Source organism: Megalobrama amblycephala, linkage group LG18 (assembly GCF_018812025.1).
Source record: "Megalobrama amblycephala isolate DHTTF-2021 linkage group LG18, ASM1881202v1, whole genome shotgun sequence".
Lineage (NCBI taxonomy): Eukaryota > Metazoa > Chordata > Actinopteri > Cypriniformes > Xenocyprididae > Megalobrama > Megalobrama amblycephala.
This window is the reverse complement of record NC_063061.1, coordinates 13,722,158-13,740,323: the sequence shown is the minus strand read 5'-3', so window position 1 is coordinate 13,740,323 and position 18,166 is coordinate 13,722,158. Positions and strand designations below refer to the sequence as shown.

The following is an 18,166-nucleotide window of genomic DNA, read 5'->3' as shown; positions in this document are numbered from 1 at the left end:
TTTTAAAATCAAAATGTAGATTTAAATTTTTTGTTTAGTACTGTCCTGAGTAAGATATTTTACATATAGTCCACAAGGGAAAAAAAAGCTGAATTTATCCAAATGGCCCCATTCAAAAGTATGTGAACCATTCTTCAGAAAAATCCTCCAGCTTCTGCAGATTCTTCAGTTTTTTCAAGCATTTTATGCATATTTGAACCCTTTCCAGCAGTGACTGTATGATTTTGAGATCCATCTTTTCACACTGAGGACAACTGAGGGACTCAAACACAACTGTTAAAAAAAGGTTCAAACATTCACTGATGCTCCAGAAGGAAACACGATGCATTAAGAGCCGGGGGGTGAAAACATTTGAATTTGAATATCAAGGTAAATTGTACTTATTTTTTCTTCCGGGAAACATGCAAGTATCTTCTGTTGCTTCCGGAGGGCAGTACTAAATGAAAAGCAATGATACTTCAATAAAATAAGAAAATTTTGGACATCTTCATCCTGTTCAAAAGTTTTCACCCCCCAACTCTTAATGCATCGTGTTTCCTTCTGGAGCATCAGTGAATGTTTGAACCTTTTTTAACAGTTGTGTTTGAGTCCCTCAGTTGTCCTCAGTGTGATAAAATGGATCTGAAAATCATACAGTAACTGCTGGAAAGGGTTCAAATATGCAAAAGATGCTGGAAAACTGAAGAATCTGCAGGACCTGGAGGATTTTTCTGAAGAACAGAGCTCAGTTTAACTGCTCAGAACAAACAAGAGACTCATGAACAACCATCACAAAACAAACAAACAGTTGTAGATCATCCAGGTAACCACACACAGTATTAAGAATCAGTGGTTCACATACTTTTGAATGGGGCCATTTGAATAAATTCAGCTTCTTTTTTTTTTCTTGTGGATAATATGTAAACATCTTTTATGTAAAATATCTTACTCAGGACAGTACTAAACAAAAAATAACATGCATTTTGAATGATCTCTCTTATTTTGTTAAAATTATTCACATTTTCACAGATTCTGCAAGTGGTTCACATACTTTTTCTTACAACTGTATATATATATATATATATATATATATATATATATATATATATATATATATATATAATATGCTACTAACAAGACAATTACCAGTGCTCAACTGGGAAAGACGAGAATAATAGTGCAGTGTCGACGCTCAGTCAATCAATGGATACTGCATCCAAAAACTGTTTGAAATTTTAAATAAAAAATTCTTTTATCACATCTTTTATCTATGTTCCACTGAGCAGGATCATAATTGTGGCATATATGGCCTGTGTGCCCCATGACCTGTACAGACATGAGGTTTTGCATGTGGTTTTGTTCAGCAGCATATTTCCTCTGACCTCTGGCCTCATAGTGGGCACTGCATCCTCCAGACTAATGGCTCTACTCAGCACATCCACAGTAGCTCTGTGTCTTAGTGCGTGAGACCCGGGCACAACTCTCCCTGCTGTAATAGTAACTGGTTTGCGTCCAGCATAGCTCAGGCATAGATATCCGATATCCACCACAAAAAGCCTGCTTGTCACCAAATGACTCCATATGAATCCCATGTAATGGGCCTTTGTCTAAGCATGAGATTGAAAGATGATAAAGAGGCCACATATCTGATCTGAAGAGTCACTGTATTAGTCATTAATGCTAAATAGAGATAAAATAGCAATTCTTTAGTCTCGATTTAGTCTTTTTTAGTAGAAAAAGATTTAGTCTCGTTTACCCAGGAACTGCACAGTCTGCGGTGCTGGAAGAGTTACTGCTTTACTGCTGATATTTTTCATTTATAAAAGTTAAAGTTTTTACTGTAGTATTTTTTTTAGCTTTAATTCAGTTAACGAATTAATTAATTTAACAGTTTATTTGTAATTACAGTAATAACACTGCATCATTTACTCATTCCAAACCAGTATGACTTTCTTCTGGGGAACATAAAAGTTTTTTTTTTTTCCCCATACGTTGAAAGTCTGATTCTTCAAAACAGAAAAAAAAATTATTTTATGTTCCACATACAGGTTTACACAAGGCTTTCAACTTAATGAGTCAGAGAGAGAGAGAAAATAAGGGAAAATGTACTTCCGTACAGTATTGACCTCCAGCGTGTCACTTCCTGAGGACTATCTTTAACCTACATCACGTGTCAGCGTTGTTTCTCTTGCTCCCATCAACACTCTCTTACAGCTGTAAAAATAGGCCAGGCGTATGACCGTTCTCGTTTCGCTTCTGGTTCTCCTTCAGTGTTATTGATCTGCAGGGCCTCACAGAAGCTGCTGTGTGTAAGATATATTTTTGAAGTTTTATGATTGTGCGACCTTGGTTTGGTCAGAGATGAGTTCATTGAACACAATTGTGTACTTTTTTCAGTCATGCCATAGTGCTGCTATCTGCATGGAGAAAGATATTATATAATATCTGAAACTGTTTGTTATGTTACATCATCATTATTTCAAACCAAGAATAAAATCTAACAACAATGATACAAGCCATGCTTCTTTAGCTCAAATCACACACAAAAAACATATATTTTTTAGACTGTACAACTAATGCACATGCAAGTACACTGTGGGACCATAACAAATTCTTTTCAGACTGTATTGGCTATGGTAATGCCATTTTTATAAAAAAAAAAAAATGTTTTGAGGACAAACAGAGGCCCTTAATAGCCTTTAACGCTGCTGCCTTCCAGTGATGATATTGTTTCTTGCCATCTGTCCAGCACTGATGCCAGAATATAGAGAAAAAGGCATAAATCCCCCTCTCTGCTTGACCCTCGAAGACAGCCAGCCAAGTATATCATAGTGTCGTGATGGATTTGCCCACGTCTGGCGTGGTTAGAGATGTGTGTTTCCCAATGTGCTCACGGGAGTTTCAGAAATTGCTGTGGGCCACTTTAGCTCTCACTTCAGCCTTCATGGCCCCTAGACCTGACACTGCTGTCGCTAAAACAACACTCATGAGTGTTGCTGTTGTGGACTGGGGCTGTGTACATCATTGCAAGAGTGAAAATAAACAATTAGATTTAATTTACTTAAATTAAATGTGTAAATGACTGTACACTCTAAAAAAAAATGCTGGGTTGTTTCAGTCCAAATTTGGGTCAAATATGGACAAACCCTTGTCTGGCTATCACCAGACCAAGCTCAATTTAAAATTGAACATTGGTCTGGGGAGTCTGTATGTATTTTCTACTGCACAAGAGGCGTGATCAACGAGCATTATTCACGCAATTGGATAGTCCTTCAACCAATCAGATCAACGATCGGGTGACGTACTTTGCAGAGCGACGCGAAAACTCCAGACAGGTTTAGTTTGTATTGGTTTGTAGCATTGATCAGCGGTTTGCAGAAGCAGCAATGGCATCGAGCGATTTTTGCAGGTTGTCCAAAAAAAAAAAAAAAACATGAAAGTGATCGGTATTTACACCCACTCGAGAGATTTGTTTGCTAAACTAAAGAAGTCATTCAGCATCGTCGAGAGGTTAAAAGGAATTGGATTGACGTTCATGCTTGCCGTCTCTTCTCTATCGTCATCGTGTTATACCCACCAATAGTGAGCAAGGTGGATAAGCCAGTCTGTGATTGGTTCCCGCAAGAGTGTAACATAAGCAGTAGAAATGAATGTACGGGTTTCCAGACTGAGTTGCCGGGCAAAATCAAATCGCCGGCAGATCAGGCTAGGTTTACCCAGTCTAGACAAACCCAAACCCAGCATTTTTTAGTGTAGGCTTCTGTGTTTTTTATGTACTAAACCAAAAAAAGAAAAGAAAAACAGTATAAAGTATACAAAGAATTATAAAAAAAAAAAAAAAAAAAGTATTTTTAAAAACCATGTTTCCCATTTAATTATAAAAGTTATTTTACTTTTTTTTTTTTTTTTCTCAAATTGATTAAACAAAACAGTTTATGTAATGTTTTGTTATGAATGGGTGTTTTGGACCCCATTAGAGCATCTCTCACATCCTTTGTGTGCCTCTGAACCCCACAGGTCGAGCCAGCCTGCATGGCAAGTCATCTCTACGTATTGAGAGGGTTCGCTCGGAAGACCAGGGCTGGTACGAGTGCAAGGTCCTGATGCTGGAGCAACAGTATCACACCTTTCACAACGGCAGCTGGGTGCACCTCACTGTCAATGGTGAGTCTCTGACCTAAGATAAATTTTCCTCTTATGTCACTTATAGGGTTCAGTTTCGTTTTTAGGCAGAGGACATTGAGCCTGGGTTAGGTTGAGAAGGTCAAGCTCAAGTTCCGATTGTGTCCAAACCAGATGTGTTGTGATTCAAAAAGTGTGATTCAAGTTTCTGTTCAAACCAGCTATAAGTCGTTTTTTGGCAGTCAGTCGGCCATTTGGTTTGAGTTTGTGGCATAGCCCCATCTACTGTACACCAAAAACGTTTTAGAACAAAATCCCATTCCTCATGTAAATGGCCTTCCAAAGTATTTGGACACTTATAGTCAGCAGTACTTAAAATGTCTAAATGTCAAAATTTTAAACTGAGTGACATCTGCAAACAAATTATGCTTTTTTAAAAAAAATGTTTTTATTGTTTAAAAGTTTGGGATCGGTAAGATTTTTTTTTTATGTTTCTGAAAGTCTTTAATGCTAACCAAGTCTGCATTTATTTGATCAAAAAACACTTGATACACTTGACACACTTGACATATTTGATCATACAGTAAAAACAGTATTGTGAAATATTATAAAAAAATAAATAACTTTTTTCTATTAATACATTTTAAAATGTAATTCCTGATGGTAAAGCTGAAGTCTTCAGTGTCACATGATCCTTCAGAATTCATTTTAATATGCTTTAAATGCTGCTCAAGAAACATTTCTTATTAGTATCAATGTTGAAAACACATGTGCTGCTTAATATTTTTTGGGAAATTGAAACATTTTCAGGGTTCTTTGATGAATAGAATGTTCAAAAGAACAATTTTTATTTGATATAGAAATCTTTTGTAACATTATAAATGTCTTTGTCACTTTTGATCAATTTAGTACTTTTTAAATATACTTTTATTAATACATATTGTTGAATAAAAGTATTCATTTCTTTAAAAAAACAAACAAAACAACAACAAAAACAAACATACTGACACAACTTTTTAGGGATAAGTGTAACTTCATTGTAACTCAGCCATTTTTCAATGACTTTTAACTGGTCCCAAGGCCATTTTAAATGGATATATGAAATAAAGTTTCTTTTTGTGTAATGGTTTGCTCTAAAAATTTGTTTTTGCTATCTTCCTTTAAAATAAATGACACATGGTTTATGTGTCCAAGTGTCCAAATGGTCAAGGTTTGTGAGTGCGCGACAGTGCTCAAACTCTTCCAGACACTTTTCTGATCGGCCATTGTTGCAGATGGAAAATTTTGCCGCATCGTGCCTGGTTACGATAGTGTCAGTCTTCCTGTGAACGCATCATGTCACTGTGCCTTGTAGGTTGCGTTGCCTAGGCAGCAGACACCCAAATCCCCAAACCGGTTACAGTACATTAACTCTAGCTCATTGCTGTGTGATATACACTCAACCTCTTGTAACAGACAACAGCTGTAAATCAGATCACCCTTCCAAATGCGCAGCTCTGCAGTTACAGATTGTGTTGAAATTGTATTGTTGAAGTTTTTTTTTTTTGTAACTTGCTCATGTCTGTGAGGTGAACTTGAATCTGTCTGTGTAAATTTCAATCTGTGTATCCATTTGTGTTGTGGCTAGCCTTAAATCCAGCAGCTCAGCACACAAGTTGGAGTGTTGACAGGCCAGTTTATCAGCCGCATTTGGATGTGTGTGTGCCCGTGTGCCCTGCGGTCCTGTGTGACTAACACACTAATATCAGCAATGTTTCTTCACAGCCAGTCTGTCTAGTTCTGCACTGGGCTAGGAAAAGCACAACCATATTCAAGAGCACCGCCAATCTCTTTTACTCCATTTAATTGGAGACTAAACTGTACTTTAGGGTGTACTGTTATATGTTTGCGTCTCATCTGTGTGATGGGCAGGTCTTCACCCCTCATTAACAATTCCCGCTCTCTCAGAGGTGTTTCTGCAGGCTTTTGTGCAAAAAAACCACAAGCATAAAGCTTTTTGCATATCTCTATGAATATATGCATAGGGCCAGCTGATGAAGTGCTTTCTGAAGGGTATTGTGTGGAGTGTTGGCGTGTTTGGGGATGTTTAAGGGCCAGTTAGCGCGGCGAGTGAGTGGCTTTCAGGAAAGAAATTAGCTCCATGTTAGCTGCTGTTGCTGTGTGCCTCAGAGCTGTTGTTTTACAGTTCCTGAGATATTTTCACACACACACGTAAACACACACACAGTCACACATTTGTGTCGTTTGAGGTGTGAGGCACGTGTCAAAAGTGCTAAGGAGGGGGAGAGGAAGTGATGTAATGGTTCATCAATGCAGCAAGGTTTAGCACTCATGCAGGTGATTGTTGGAGCGACACATTGCAGTGCACATCTTTGTATTCAAAGCGATAATTCAGACAAAAAAGCCCCCTGAAGCAATACAATTACACCTAGATGATGATGATGGTTATTTAAAAAATGTTCACGCTTTTCTGCAGTCTGTAACTTTTTTTGGTTAAAACTGATCCAAAATCATTTTTAAGCAAGTACATAACCAGCCAGTGTTCAAAACCATCTCCTTACCGTAGCCCGATTCACAATGGTAAGCTTGTAATAATGCTTTATAATTTGGGTGGTACTGGTGGGTTTCCATGGGAAATTCGAGCATGCAGCCGTTCGTCTTTGCGTCATTACGTTGCGCCTGTTTACATAAAGAAGGAGTCCCAGCTAGTAGGTTAATATCATGTGAGGATGCTGCTGGTAGCGGATCATTTATAGCCTTTTCTCACAGCAGCTGCAATAATTAAACTTATCATTTTGATGGCGGATTGTAATCTAGAAAGGTCCAAATGACAATCATCAGTGACAACTGGAGATTAGAGCCCTGCGCGGGACTGATTTCCTCAACCCGCACCTGCCCGCTCCCGCTGAATATCTGACCAGGACCGCCCGCTCCCGCAACCCGCGTGTTCCACTCCCGCCCGCGCCCGCAATGTTTGTGTCCAAACCCGCCCGCTCCCGCGGACTTTCTCTCAAAGCTTTTGAAAATAGGCCTAAACAAATACTCTCAGACTAAATTCGTTCAAGTTAACATCCAGAATAACAGACTTTAAACATGATTGCGTTTAAATAAGATGAAGTAGCCGCAAAACCAAAGCACCACACGTGATAAAAAACATTGGGTATTTTTTATTAGCGTTATGAAACATTAACCGTTAAAACAAAAATACTCCATATAATTTACTGAAGGAAAAGAATATTGCTGACTGACTGCGGTCGCAGACTTGTGCGTCTTTCTTCCATGATCCGCCCACACACACACTGAATGCCCTCTCTGACGGTGCACTAGATAATGCGAAAATGCTCAAAATAAAACGGGCGAATTTTAAGAATTGTTTCCAAGTGTCTGACTTGCTTTGCTTTTGTCAAGTAAAGAGCCGCTTTAATTTTCTTCTCATCATCTTCATTTGTTGACTCCGTTTCTATTACACGCCAAATCCCACCATTCCCCGCGGGTCTCCCGCAAAGTTTTCTGACCGCCCACTCCCGCCTGCAGCAAAGGTAAAACCGCCCGCTCCCGCGAGATTTGCGTTGGGTCCCGCGGGTCCCGCGGGAGCCCAAACCCAATGCAGCCCTCTACTGGAGATTCACCCGTAGTCAAAAGCAAAAGACTTCGGACTGTGGAGTGGCTACAGAAATTGAAATCTACTGGTAACGCTAATACACACTAAATATACAGTAACGCAACGCTGATGTTGTTAACATTAACAATTTGAGAACAAAGTATAACAATAATAATAATAATTTGTATGGTTTGATGTGGTCTGAGCTAAGCAATCGTTAGATTTAATCACCACTGGCAGCGATTTATTGTGATGCTTTTTTTCTCAGTTGGTTACTTACTTGTTACATACTTGTTCAGATGACATTTTCTGGTGAAAATTCTTATTTTGGTCATACTTCCAAGATGCAGAATCCGTGATTCTGAAGTACATTATCCACACCGATGTGGTGACTGACAGCAAACATTAGATTCATCTGCACTGAGGAGCCGTGCCGATGCACAACCCACGTAAAGATGATAATTCTGCAAATAACTGCAATTGCAGGTTTCAAACAGAGATGGCGACAAAGAGGCAAAACTTACGTATTGCAGCTTTAATCATTTTTTTATTATATTTTGTATTAAACATTTACTAAATATTATGTATTTGTAATAGGTGGTCTGACTCTCTTAATACTCTTTAAATTCCTCCTCTGCAGTGCTGAATCTGTGTGGGGAGAATACAACTCCAGCACAGAGATCACAGCACCACTGGAGATCCTCTGTTTTTTCTGTGATCGTAGAGCAGATTTACACTTCACTGCAGGTTATCACTAATCCTTTGGATTTCAGATTAAACTTCTTGCAATGTTGGAGATGGGAAGCACAAAACTCTTATTGAAATCCAAATGGCAAATCCCAAACACTAAATGTTTTATACATGACTCTCAAATTATTTAAAGGGGTCATGAACTGCGTTGTTTTATTGTTTTATAATGTTTCCTGGGGATGCACTTATAAGGTTAATATGCTTTTTACATAAAAAATCATTTAGAAATAAAATATTTTATTTATAATTTAGAAATAAAAGGCATTTGTTCTACCCTGATTTTAGCTCTCTTATTTGAACGCTCTGTTTTAAGAGGTATGTCTGCTTCTGTCAGACTTCAGTGTAAACGCCCACTGCTGTGATTGGCTAACATCTTTGCATTTGAAATAGCCAAGTATTACTCTCTCGAGAACTTTTAGCACTTTTTTACTATTACAGCTCTCAAGGTTAACTAATCATGAAAAGTGTTGCATTACATTTAGATCTTTGGCATTATATTTAGATTGTTTAGTCACTGGTTTGATTTACTGACACATAGACAAAGAACACCTGACTGTACATGAATCATTACATATCAGATCAGGCATTAGAATTAACACAGTTACTTACATGTTGTTGCATTACTGTCGAGTCCATATCGTTAAAAGTCTGTTTGCAAATCCTGCGCCGAAATGAGATTGATTTACCAAAGAACCCAGAGTGAAATCGCGATAATAAATAAATAAAGCTGAGACTTTCACATCTGCTTTTTCTCAATATGCGTTCTTAAGCGATCTTGCGTCCTTGTGTTCTTGCTTTACGTCATCATCAACCGTCGAAGTTCAGTTCCAATACTCAAGAATGCAAATACAGAGGACGCATGAAAGTACCAGGATGTGTTCTTGATATCGAGGATGCATCGAATGCAGACTTGAGAGAATCGAACCGTTAAAAATCCCAGAAGACTCTGCGGGCGGTTGACGTACGGAAGCCTGCAAGCTTCACTCTAAAAAATGCTGGGTTAAATATGGACAAACCCAGGGATTAGGTTGTTTTCACCCAGCCATTTTTTTTCAACCAATTTTGGATTTATTTTTTTAGCCAGCAATATAGTAATATAGTAAAAGGCATATTTTTGCTCACCCCCAAATAGGGGCAAATTTGTGGGGTATTTTAAGCTGAAACTTGACCAGACCAGAGACTTATATTACATCTTGTGAAAGAGAGCATAATAGGTGCCCTTTAACCCAGCCTGTCCATATTTAACCCAACTTGGGTTGTTTTTAACCCAGCATTTTTTTAGAGTGTTTAAAGTTCTCATTCTCACTTATGAGATTCTCGTTACAAGCTCGCAAATACGTGACGGCTCTTGAAAGTAAACATTTGTTTTGCTTAATTTTAATAAAGTGATAACCTGAAGAAAGCCTGCAGTATTTTTATTGGCATATAAAAAAGAATCTTAACATTGCATAGGTAATACAAAGGCTAATCATTTTCATAAATACACGCGGTAAAATAAAAATATAAAAAATTATTTGAAAACAATGTCTATAATAATATGAAAGAAATCTTTTAATAGGTTATGACATTTGTTTGTGATGTTATGTTGTATTTATCGTGCATTAGCCGCTACTTATGCTGGGACGGTCAGTTGTTGAGCAACAAAATCGCAGCACATCTCAATTCTCACAAGGATGCGTTCTGTGTCCTCACGTCCTTCCGAGTTCATTCTTTCAAGGTCACCTGGCAAGACCGGACTCCACGAGAACGCAAGTCCGTTCTCTGTGTTCTTGGAATTGAGAAACAGCCATTGTTGAAAGTAAATAACCATATTCCCAGCATTAGGATCCTTTGAAATGTAATGTTTGTTTTAGTCCTGTATCGCTCTCCTCTCCTCGTCATCTCACTAACACGCCAGTGGGCGGGGCTAATGTTGCATTGATGAAGTAGGCATTGATTTCTTCTGCAGAGGCGGGGTTTCACCTAGATAGGCACATTCCAGGATCAGTCGTTCAATAGGCCTGGTGTCAATAAAAGCTTTTATTGGACTAACAAGGAAGCTTTCAGTTCTGAAACTTACAGGATATTCTTATAGTGCAATGACCTCTTGTATATCAAAAGCTCAAGGAAAAGCTGATTTCTCAATTCATGACCCCTTTAAAACCTGAATTAGTCTTTAATTTCTGAAGTCTAATTAGTGTGAGGCTAAAGATCTAGTTACTAAAAATTATTTAATTTTATGATTTTCAGTAGTTAATCTGTAAGTGGTTCTTCCTTTTTTTGCAAAATATGCTACTATAGTGTGTATGGGGCGCTGCTATGTGATTGCTAATGCATTCTAAGAGTTTTTAGGAAGTTATGTGGTTGGGATGTTCTGGGTTAATTTTCCTCATTTTTGTCAAGTATATATTAATGATGCTTTTATATTTTATGATATACATATTCTTTGATTAGTCACATGCTCATATGCTCAGCCACTGCATGTTTTGATTGGACATCATTAGGCCACGCCTCATCAGTGTGACTGACAGCTGCTGTTCATCCTATTTTCTGGGGTGTGATGTAGATAGGGAGGACACACCATTTATCTGTGTTTATTTCAATAAGTTGCCGTTCTGACGTAGAACCCTTAAACGCAGTGTGTGTACTATGTGAACAGCTTAGGAGACTGACATGGAAGAGAAGAAATTGTTGAATTAAGTCGTTATTTTTGTTTGTTTTTTGCGCACAAAAAAGTATTCTCGTGGCTTCATGAAATCAAGGTTGAGTCACTGTAGTCACATGGACTATTTTAATGATGTCTTTTCTACCTTTCTGGGCCTTGAAAGTGATAATTGAATTGCTGTCTATGGAGGGGGTCAGAGAGCTCTTACGGGTTTGGAGTGACATGAGGGTGTGTAGTTCATGACAGAATTTTCATGTTTGGGTGAACTAACCCTTTAACTAGTCTCTAAGAAGCTAGGAGGTCACGTCCTGGCGACAAGGTGAGAGGTTCGGTTGTTGTAGCATCTCGTCTGTTTCATACTCGGATCCTTATGGCAGGGTCAGAGAAGAGAGCAGGGCGGTTAAATCTATTCCAAATTGACTGTGAGCTAACACTAATCCTGTGGGATTTAATGGGATACCCGCATCAGGAGAGAACGTCTGTTGCTTTGTCTCGGGGCGATCCAAAAATTGTACTGCATTTCTGCTCTCATGCTTTGACATTGTATGATTGCTGTTGGCAGATGACTCGCTGTGAATACAATCAACCCAAAAAATCCACAGACTCACCAAAATATCTGAGGTTTGAGCATTTGAACATATTAAGGAGGATTAACCTATTTCTTTTAAGTTGCTCATTATTTTTAAAATAACTTTTTGACTTCTAGTTCATTTTATTAGTCACACCTTTTGACTTTTAATTTCAAGAGGGTTTCAATTGACCTTTATTTTAATGCATCCACAATGTTCGTCTGGAGCCTGAAATACAAAGCAAAAGGATACTGATGTTATTCTGACACTTATTTTCAGCCTGAAAGATGAAGTAATTGTCATTTCAAACAGGTGCTAATTGCCTGCTAGACATCATTGTGTTTAATTAAGAGTGTGCATTGTTGGTTTAAAGACTTGTGAGATAAAAGGCTTCTGCTTCTTCATGCAGGTGAATTCATCCACAGCGTATAAATTATAGTTAAAAAAAAAGCACCATTACAAATCAATCGGCTTATACTATGTGCAGAACTGCAATTTTGATAATGCCATTACAAATCTTCTTTTCCACAAAGCTTGTTAAGCGAATGAAGTTGCGACCTCTTCAGATAGAGCCTGAACCCAGATATAGCCACAGAGACAAACAATCCTGCTGCTTATGCTGCTTATTCTAATTGTCTCATTATCAGGTCTGTGAGTCAAACTGGCCCTGTAGCAGAGTCACTACAGGGTTGAGTTAGGGAGCTGTCCATGGTGCCGATGCTCGTGGGCCAGGGAGCTGTCCGTGGTCCTGATGGTCTCACAATCGCATGTGGGTGCTGAAAACTCTGCACCGTGAGGCCATATGCTTTAGAAACACTGCAGATGGCATCATGGCATGAGATTAAGACTTTTAAATGATAGCGCGACGGTAGGCGCAGAATTCTAGAACTGGCACAACTGATATTTGCAGCTCTGATTGTCACAGTCTGTTGACCTGCTGCATGTTTGTTGGTTTGTTAATGGGAATGGAAAGTGTGGGTTTAGCTACAGGCAGCAGACAGGCCTGGTTGTTCAGTTTTCTATAGTTGAGGGATGGCTCTTGGTGTTGTTGTCATTGGGTATAAATGAAGCTGACAGCATGCCAGCCCCTCAGGTGCCATAGTGGTTATAGTGGTGCCATAGTGCACTACTCTTACTAATAATGACTTACTGCCCTTATTACAGTCTGTGTTGCAAGTCTGTGAGAGAATATTTGATAGTTGAACTTCAGCCTTTTTTATTGATTTGCTGACTTTTAAGCTATTGATAATTTCTCTAATTAAAAGCAGCAGACACCGGCAACTGCTGCGGGATATACATGGAATGGCAGTTTTGCTTCAAGACCCAGATTTTACATTGGACATCAAGTACCAAATTGTTTATTGGATCGGTTTTGATGGTTTCATGCTTATGGCAATGTTGTTATTGTTAACTAAAACTATTAAAAGTGTTTTCGTTATTTGAAGTTAAGCTGAAATTAAATACAATTTAAATATTAGATGAAAAAGATTAATGAAAATTAGAAATGTTGCTCTGGCAACTAACTGAAATAACATAAGTTTAAGATTAAGTACTTAAATTATTTTAAACATAAAAAACAAAAAAAAAAAAGACAAACAAAATGACTAAAACTTAAACTAAACTTAGTATGAAAACTGAAATATGCAGTTAAAAGCTAAAATATGAATTAATACCATAATATTACATAAATAATACTAAAAAAAATAACTTTTTTTTGGCTTGTGGATCCCCCTGTAGTCAATAATTTTATACCTTAAAACTCATCTTTGTTATATTTATAATGTTTTTAACATTTTCAGTGAAAAAAAAAATAGCTTGAATGTAACTCTAAACCCTTGCCTCATTTAATATATGTGGATCAATGAATATGCAAATTAGCCCCGCCTCCACTCGCTCACGCCAGCTCAGAGATCCACTCGGTCAACTTACTGAGGTAAACACAACACAGTTATACCGCTCTTTACAACATCGGACACATAACGGGAATTAATATGATTAGCCTTTTGCTTGACTGCGTTATCAAACAGCTAATAATGTGTTGCTAATGTTACACAAACCATGTTCCTGTTCGCCATGCCAGAGTCAGACAGCTGCCTTCTACCAATCAATATCCTTACAAACGCTTTGAACAACTCAGAACGTCAGTGTAAAAAGGCATATAGTTCATCATAACATCGTAATATACAGAATACAACCGCCAAATTGCTAAATCTACACGATTTTACATATCATCAGAAAAATATACTGGTATAACCTGGCTTTTCTCGAGACTTCGCTGTTAATGATATGCTAAAGCCCGCCGGCATGATGACGTGATTGGTTACAAGGTAGTTTGTGACGTCACAGACAAGTCATCTTAAAGCATAGTAAAAACACCACATAGACATAAACAACATTAAAAACTTGATTTTCACCACAAGGGGTCTTTAAAGCTGCCGTAGGTAACTTTTGTAAAAAAAATATTTTTTACATATTTGTTAAACCTGACATTATGTCCTGACAGTAGAATATGAGACAATCTGTGAAAAAATCAAGCTCCTCTAGCTCCTCCCAGTGGTCCTATTGCCATTTGCAGAAATACTCCGCTCCCGGTAAGAAACAACCAATCAGAGCCAGGAGGAGTGTCTTAGCAGTGTCAATCAATCAAGCTCGCGTGCGCGCTGATCACACGCCTCTCATGCACAGTGTACAGGCGTCAAATTCAAGATTACCGGTGTGCCGCAGCTTTGCTTATGGCGAAATAAAACGATGTTATATGCAAAGGACCACCCTGAAATCTACAAGAAACCATGCCATACATAATTTGTCAGTCCTGTTTTGAAATTATCTTAGTTGTGTAGTTCTTAAAAAATTAAACAAATCAAGCAGGGATACTTACTTGTCAAGCAGAAATGTGGCTGACTCTGCATCGGTTTTTAATCCGTTCAGGACACGTAGCTCCCTCCACCTCGGAAAAGCCGCTCCGATATTTACCCTCGTTTTATTTCGGGCTCTATCTAATTCTTTCTTTTTGGCTTTTTTATCATCGTCATCTGTCTTTTTCCGTTTACCCGTCTTTATTTTATGAGCAGGTGCCACTCGAGGAATTGACAGTTTGGATTGTTTTTCCGCCATAAGCAAAGCTGCGGCACACCGGTAATCTTGAAGCCTGTATGCGCTGGCGCTGTGCATGGGAGGGGTGAGATCAGCGCGCACGCGAGCTTGATTGATTGACACTGCTAAGACACTCTTCCTGGCTCTGATTGGTTGTTTCTTACCGGGAGCGGTGTATTTCTGCAAATGGCAATAGGACCACTGGGAGGAGCCAGAGGAGCTTGATTTTTTTCACAGATTATCTGTCTCATATTCTACTGTCAGGAGGACATGTCAGATTTAACAAATATGTAAAAAAAATTTTTTTACAAAAGTTACCTACAGCAGCTTTAATGATCATCTGATAATTATATACGTTATTATCGCCGATAACTGACAAATGGATATTATAATTCCACGCTGTTTTGTCTAAATAAATAAAACACCAAAAGCTAAAATCAGAGATTTTTGGCATCATGACATACAGTATTATCAATAGATGTTCATTTTGAGATTGAAGAAAATTCTTAAATAGTAGCTGATAATTAATGTGGTACAACATGCTGTGCATGTTGAGTTAACCTTGACTGCATTGGTACAATTAGCCCTATGCTATACATCATGAACAATATACACACAAGTTGACACAGAAGAGGACAAAAACTAAGGATTACATGTGTAAGCAGATCAAAGTGTGTAAGGTGATTATATATGTCTGTAATATGAAAAAAGAAGAATTAAAGCCTGAAATCTGCATGAGTCATTCTCTCATGCATGTTTGAAATCAGTACAGGAGCTGGGGGCCAGTAGTTTCTAGAGCTTTTTGGATCATCTTCCAGATCTCCATCAGCATGAGATAAAGAGGATTTTCACATTATGATTAGTGTTTCAGAATAGCGGTCTGGGGGCTGGTCTTGGCTTTTATGTTTGTGCTTAATTAGCTTTGGGTATCACTCAATCTGCCTTTAAACTTCTCAACGGCTCCATTTTGCTGATTTCTTTCATGTTGTAGCAGGTTTCACAGTTGCACCATCATCACATAAACACACAATCAGAACTGAGTGAAATTTTCCCCTGAAGTTCCATTATTACAATTTACAAATCACTGCTTCAAGCTCACTTCTTTGTTAGTGTACTATGATGTGAGCAAGATTGATTTTTTGTTTCTAAATCACTTTGCATCATATTATCCACTTGATGAATTTTACTATAAATAAAATTACTATAAATAAATAAAGATAAACCTGAATAAAAGCTTGAGTGGTTTATGCAACCGATTCTATATGAGAGTTTCTGCGAAGCTACTTTTTGTAGGTTGCCACATTATTATAATTATGGGGGAAAGGAGAAAAAAACTAGGCTTCATTTTACAATATTTACTGCTATTAAAACTAGAAAATAGACAATAATTTACTGTACATAAGAGTAAAACATGAAGATCAGTACTTTACTATTTGTTTCACTTGACTTTGACTTCATTTGAACAGCGAATCATTTATTTTAATGAACAAACTGATTCACTAAAAGGAAACTATGTGTAGATATGAAAACAAAACATTCACTTGCTGTAGCAGTGAGGCGAGCTACTTGACATTTGACATGGAAATGAAGTAACAGAGACAGAGAAACAGGAAGTGAGGGTCAATTCTCATCTTGGGCTAATTGAATCAGTGCTTGTTTCAGCAGGGACAGCAGGGCTGTGATGCTCTTTATTTTGTTACTATTCTCTTTGGGTTCTGTTGAAATGCCCCCTCACTACCAGGCTTTCAGTTTGCTCTTTCAGTCTCTGGTGAGGCTCCCCTCTTCTCAGTATGCATCGGCTTACATTTAATCTGTGTTTGACCAAGAGTGTCTGAGAGATAAGAAAATAGGTTTTGCTCACTGATGGCCTCCATGTGTGACTGGACTTGCAATTTAGTTACATTCACATCAGCATAACCTCCCAAATATAAAAAGAAATGTTCCTTTTGTGGAATAGCACTTTTCTGCAGCTATAATTGGCTCTTCGAATTGCCTCTTATCTTCCATCATTAACAAAGAAGCTACATTTGTTTAAGCCATTACAATTAGATGCTCTTGTTCAAGTGTGTTTCTTTTGTTAAAAAATAGAAATGAATCATACAGATGGCTCTGAACACACTAAACACACTCTGCATGATTAATCATTAATATATCGCTATCTCGATTCAAACACCCAAGCAATCTTATTCCTAAATGACAACGATTCAGCTGTCCATGTCTGACAAGTACGATCGCAGCATACGATCAACACCAGAGTATCATTATTTCTGTGTTACAATAATTCAAATATCACAGAAGTACTGGGGTAAAAGTTTACATATATTTCGGATATAAATACTGATGTCTACGGTAGCGATCAAAATAGAGGAAATCATCTTTTTAAAGTAACTTTGTATCAATTACATAATAAGTGGAGATAAGTGACTGTTAAAAAATGTATTTGACATTTAATCATTCATTCAAGAGATTCGTTCAAAATGCTGTATTGAATGTTTCTATTGATTCAATTTAGTAGATCATGTGACGTTGACAGCAGCAACATCCCCGGAAATAAAATCAGCTTGTGGTTGTAGTAAGCCACATAACTTATGTGAATCAAGCAAGAACAATCATTAATAACATTTTAGATCTCTTAGGAAACAGGAAATAAATCAAACAACAAATCAAAACCAAACAAAGAACCGTGAAAATTGAAGGCTTAAAACACAAGAGATGCTAATCAACAGAAACAGGTGTGTAAGGAAACTTACTAGTGCTGGGAAAATGGAAAACAAAGGAAACAGGTACAGGAATGCAAAGTTAACCAAAACAGAACATACACGTGACATTAGCCCCCCTCCTGGAAGGAACGTCCTTGCACCGTAGAAAACAGTTCAACAGAAGAGGGAGGGAGGGAGGGGGTTCAGGTGGAGGACATGGAGCTGGGGAGGTATGTAACCAAGGAGAGGCAGGCAGAACAGTTCATGGGGGAGGGAGGGAGCCAGGGAGCAGATGATGGATAGAGGAGACAGCTGAGAGCCTTGAGCGCAGCCAGGGTGAAAACCTATGGCAGAACCGATGGTGGGTGGAGCCAGGGTAGGTCAGATGTCCGATTACCAGTGGTGGAACCAGGAGAGTTAAAGACGCAGGCAGAGCAGAGAAGACACATAGACTGGGCGAGACACTAGGTCCTGGAGGCCAAGGTGGAGCCATGGTGGTTAGAAGCCGAGGTAGAACCAGGGTGCCGGAGGACTGAGGTGGAGCCGGTGGGACTGAGGACCATGGGGAAGCTGAAGGGAACGCGGAGCCCGATGGTGGCGAAGGGGTGGAGGGAATAACCGCAGCTCAAGGGCGGGAAGTCACTGGCACAGGCAGAGTGACGACTGACCAAGGAGGAGTTGGAGGAATGAAGGACCCTGGTGGAGCTAT

General features: G+C 38.5%; 1 protein-coding gene across 10 annotated transcripts in view; it reads left to right on the top strand.

Annotated features, from left to right (window-relative positions):
- Window positions 1-18,166, top strand: part of igsf9bb (immunoglobulin superfamily, member 9Bb) — a 144,473-nt gene that overhangs the window by 50,093 nt on the left and 76,214 nt on the right. For all 10 annotated transcript variants that reach the window (XR_007181259.1, XR_007181258.1, XR_007181257.1 and 7 more), the window contains exon 3: window positions 3,997-4,143. Coding sequence is in view for 7 of the 10 variants with exons in the window: in XM_048166202.1 (XP_048022159.1) it covers window positions 3,997-4,143 (147 nt within the window). In the remaining 3 variants the exon portion in view is untranslated. The remainder of the gene's footprint in view (window positions 1-3,996; window positions 4,144-18,166) is intronic.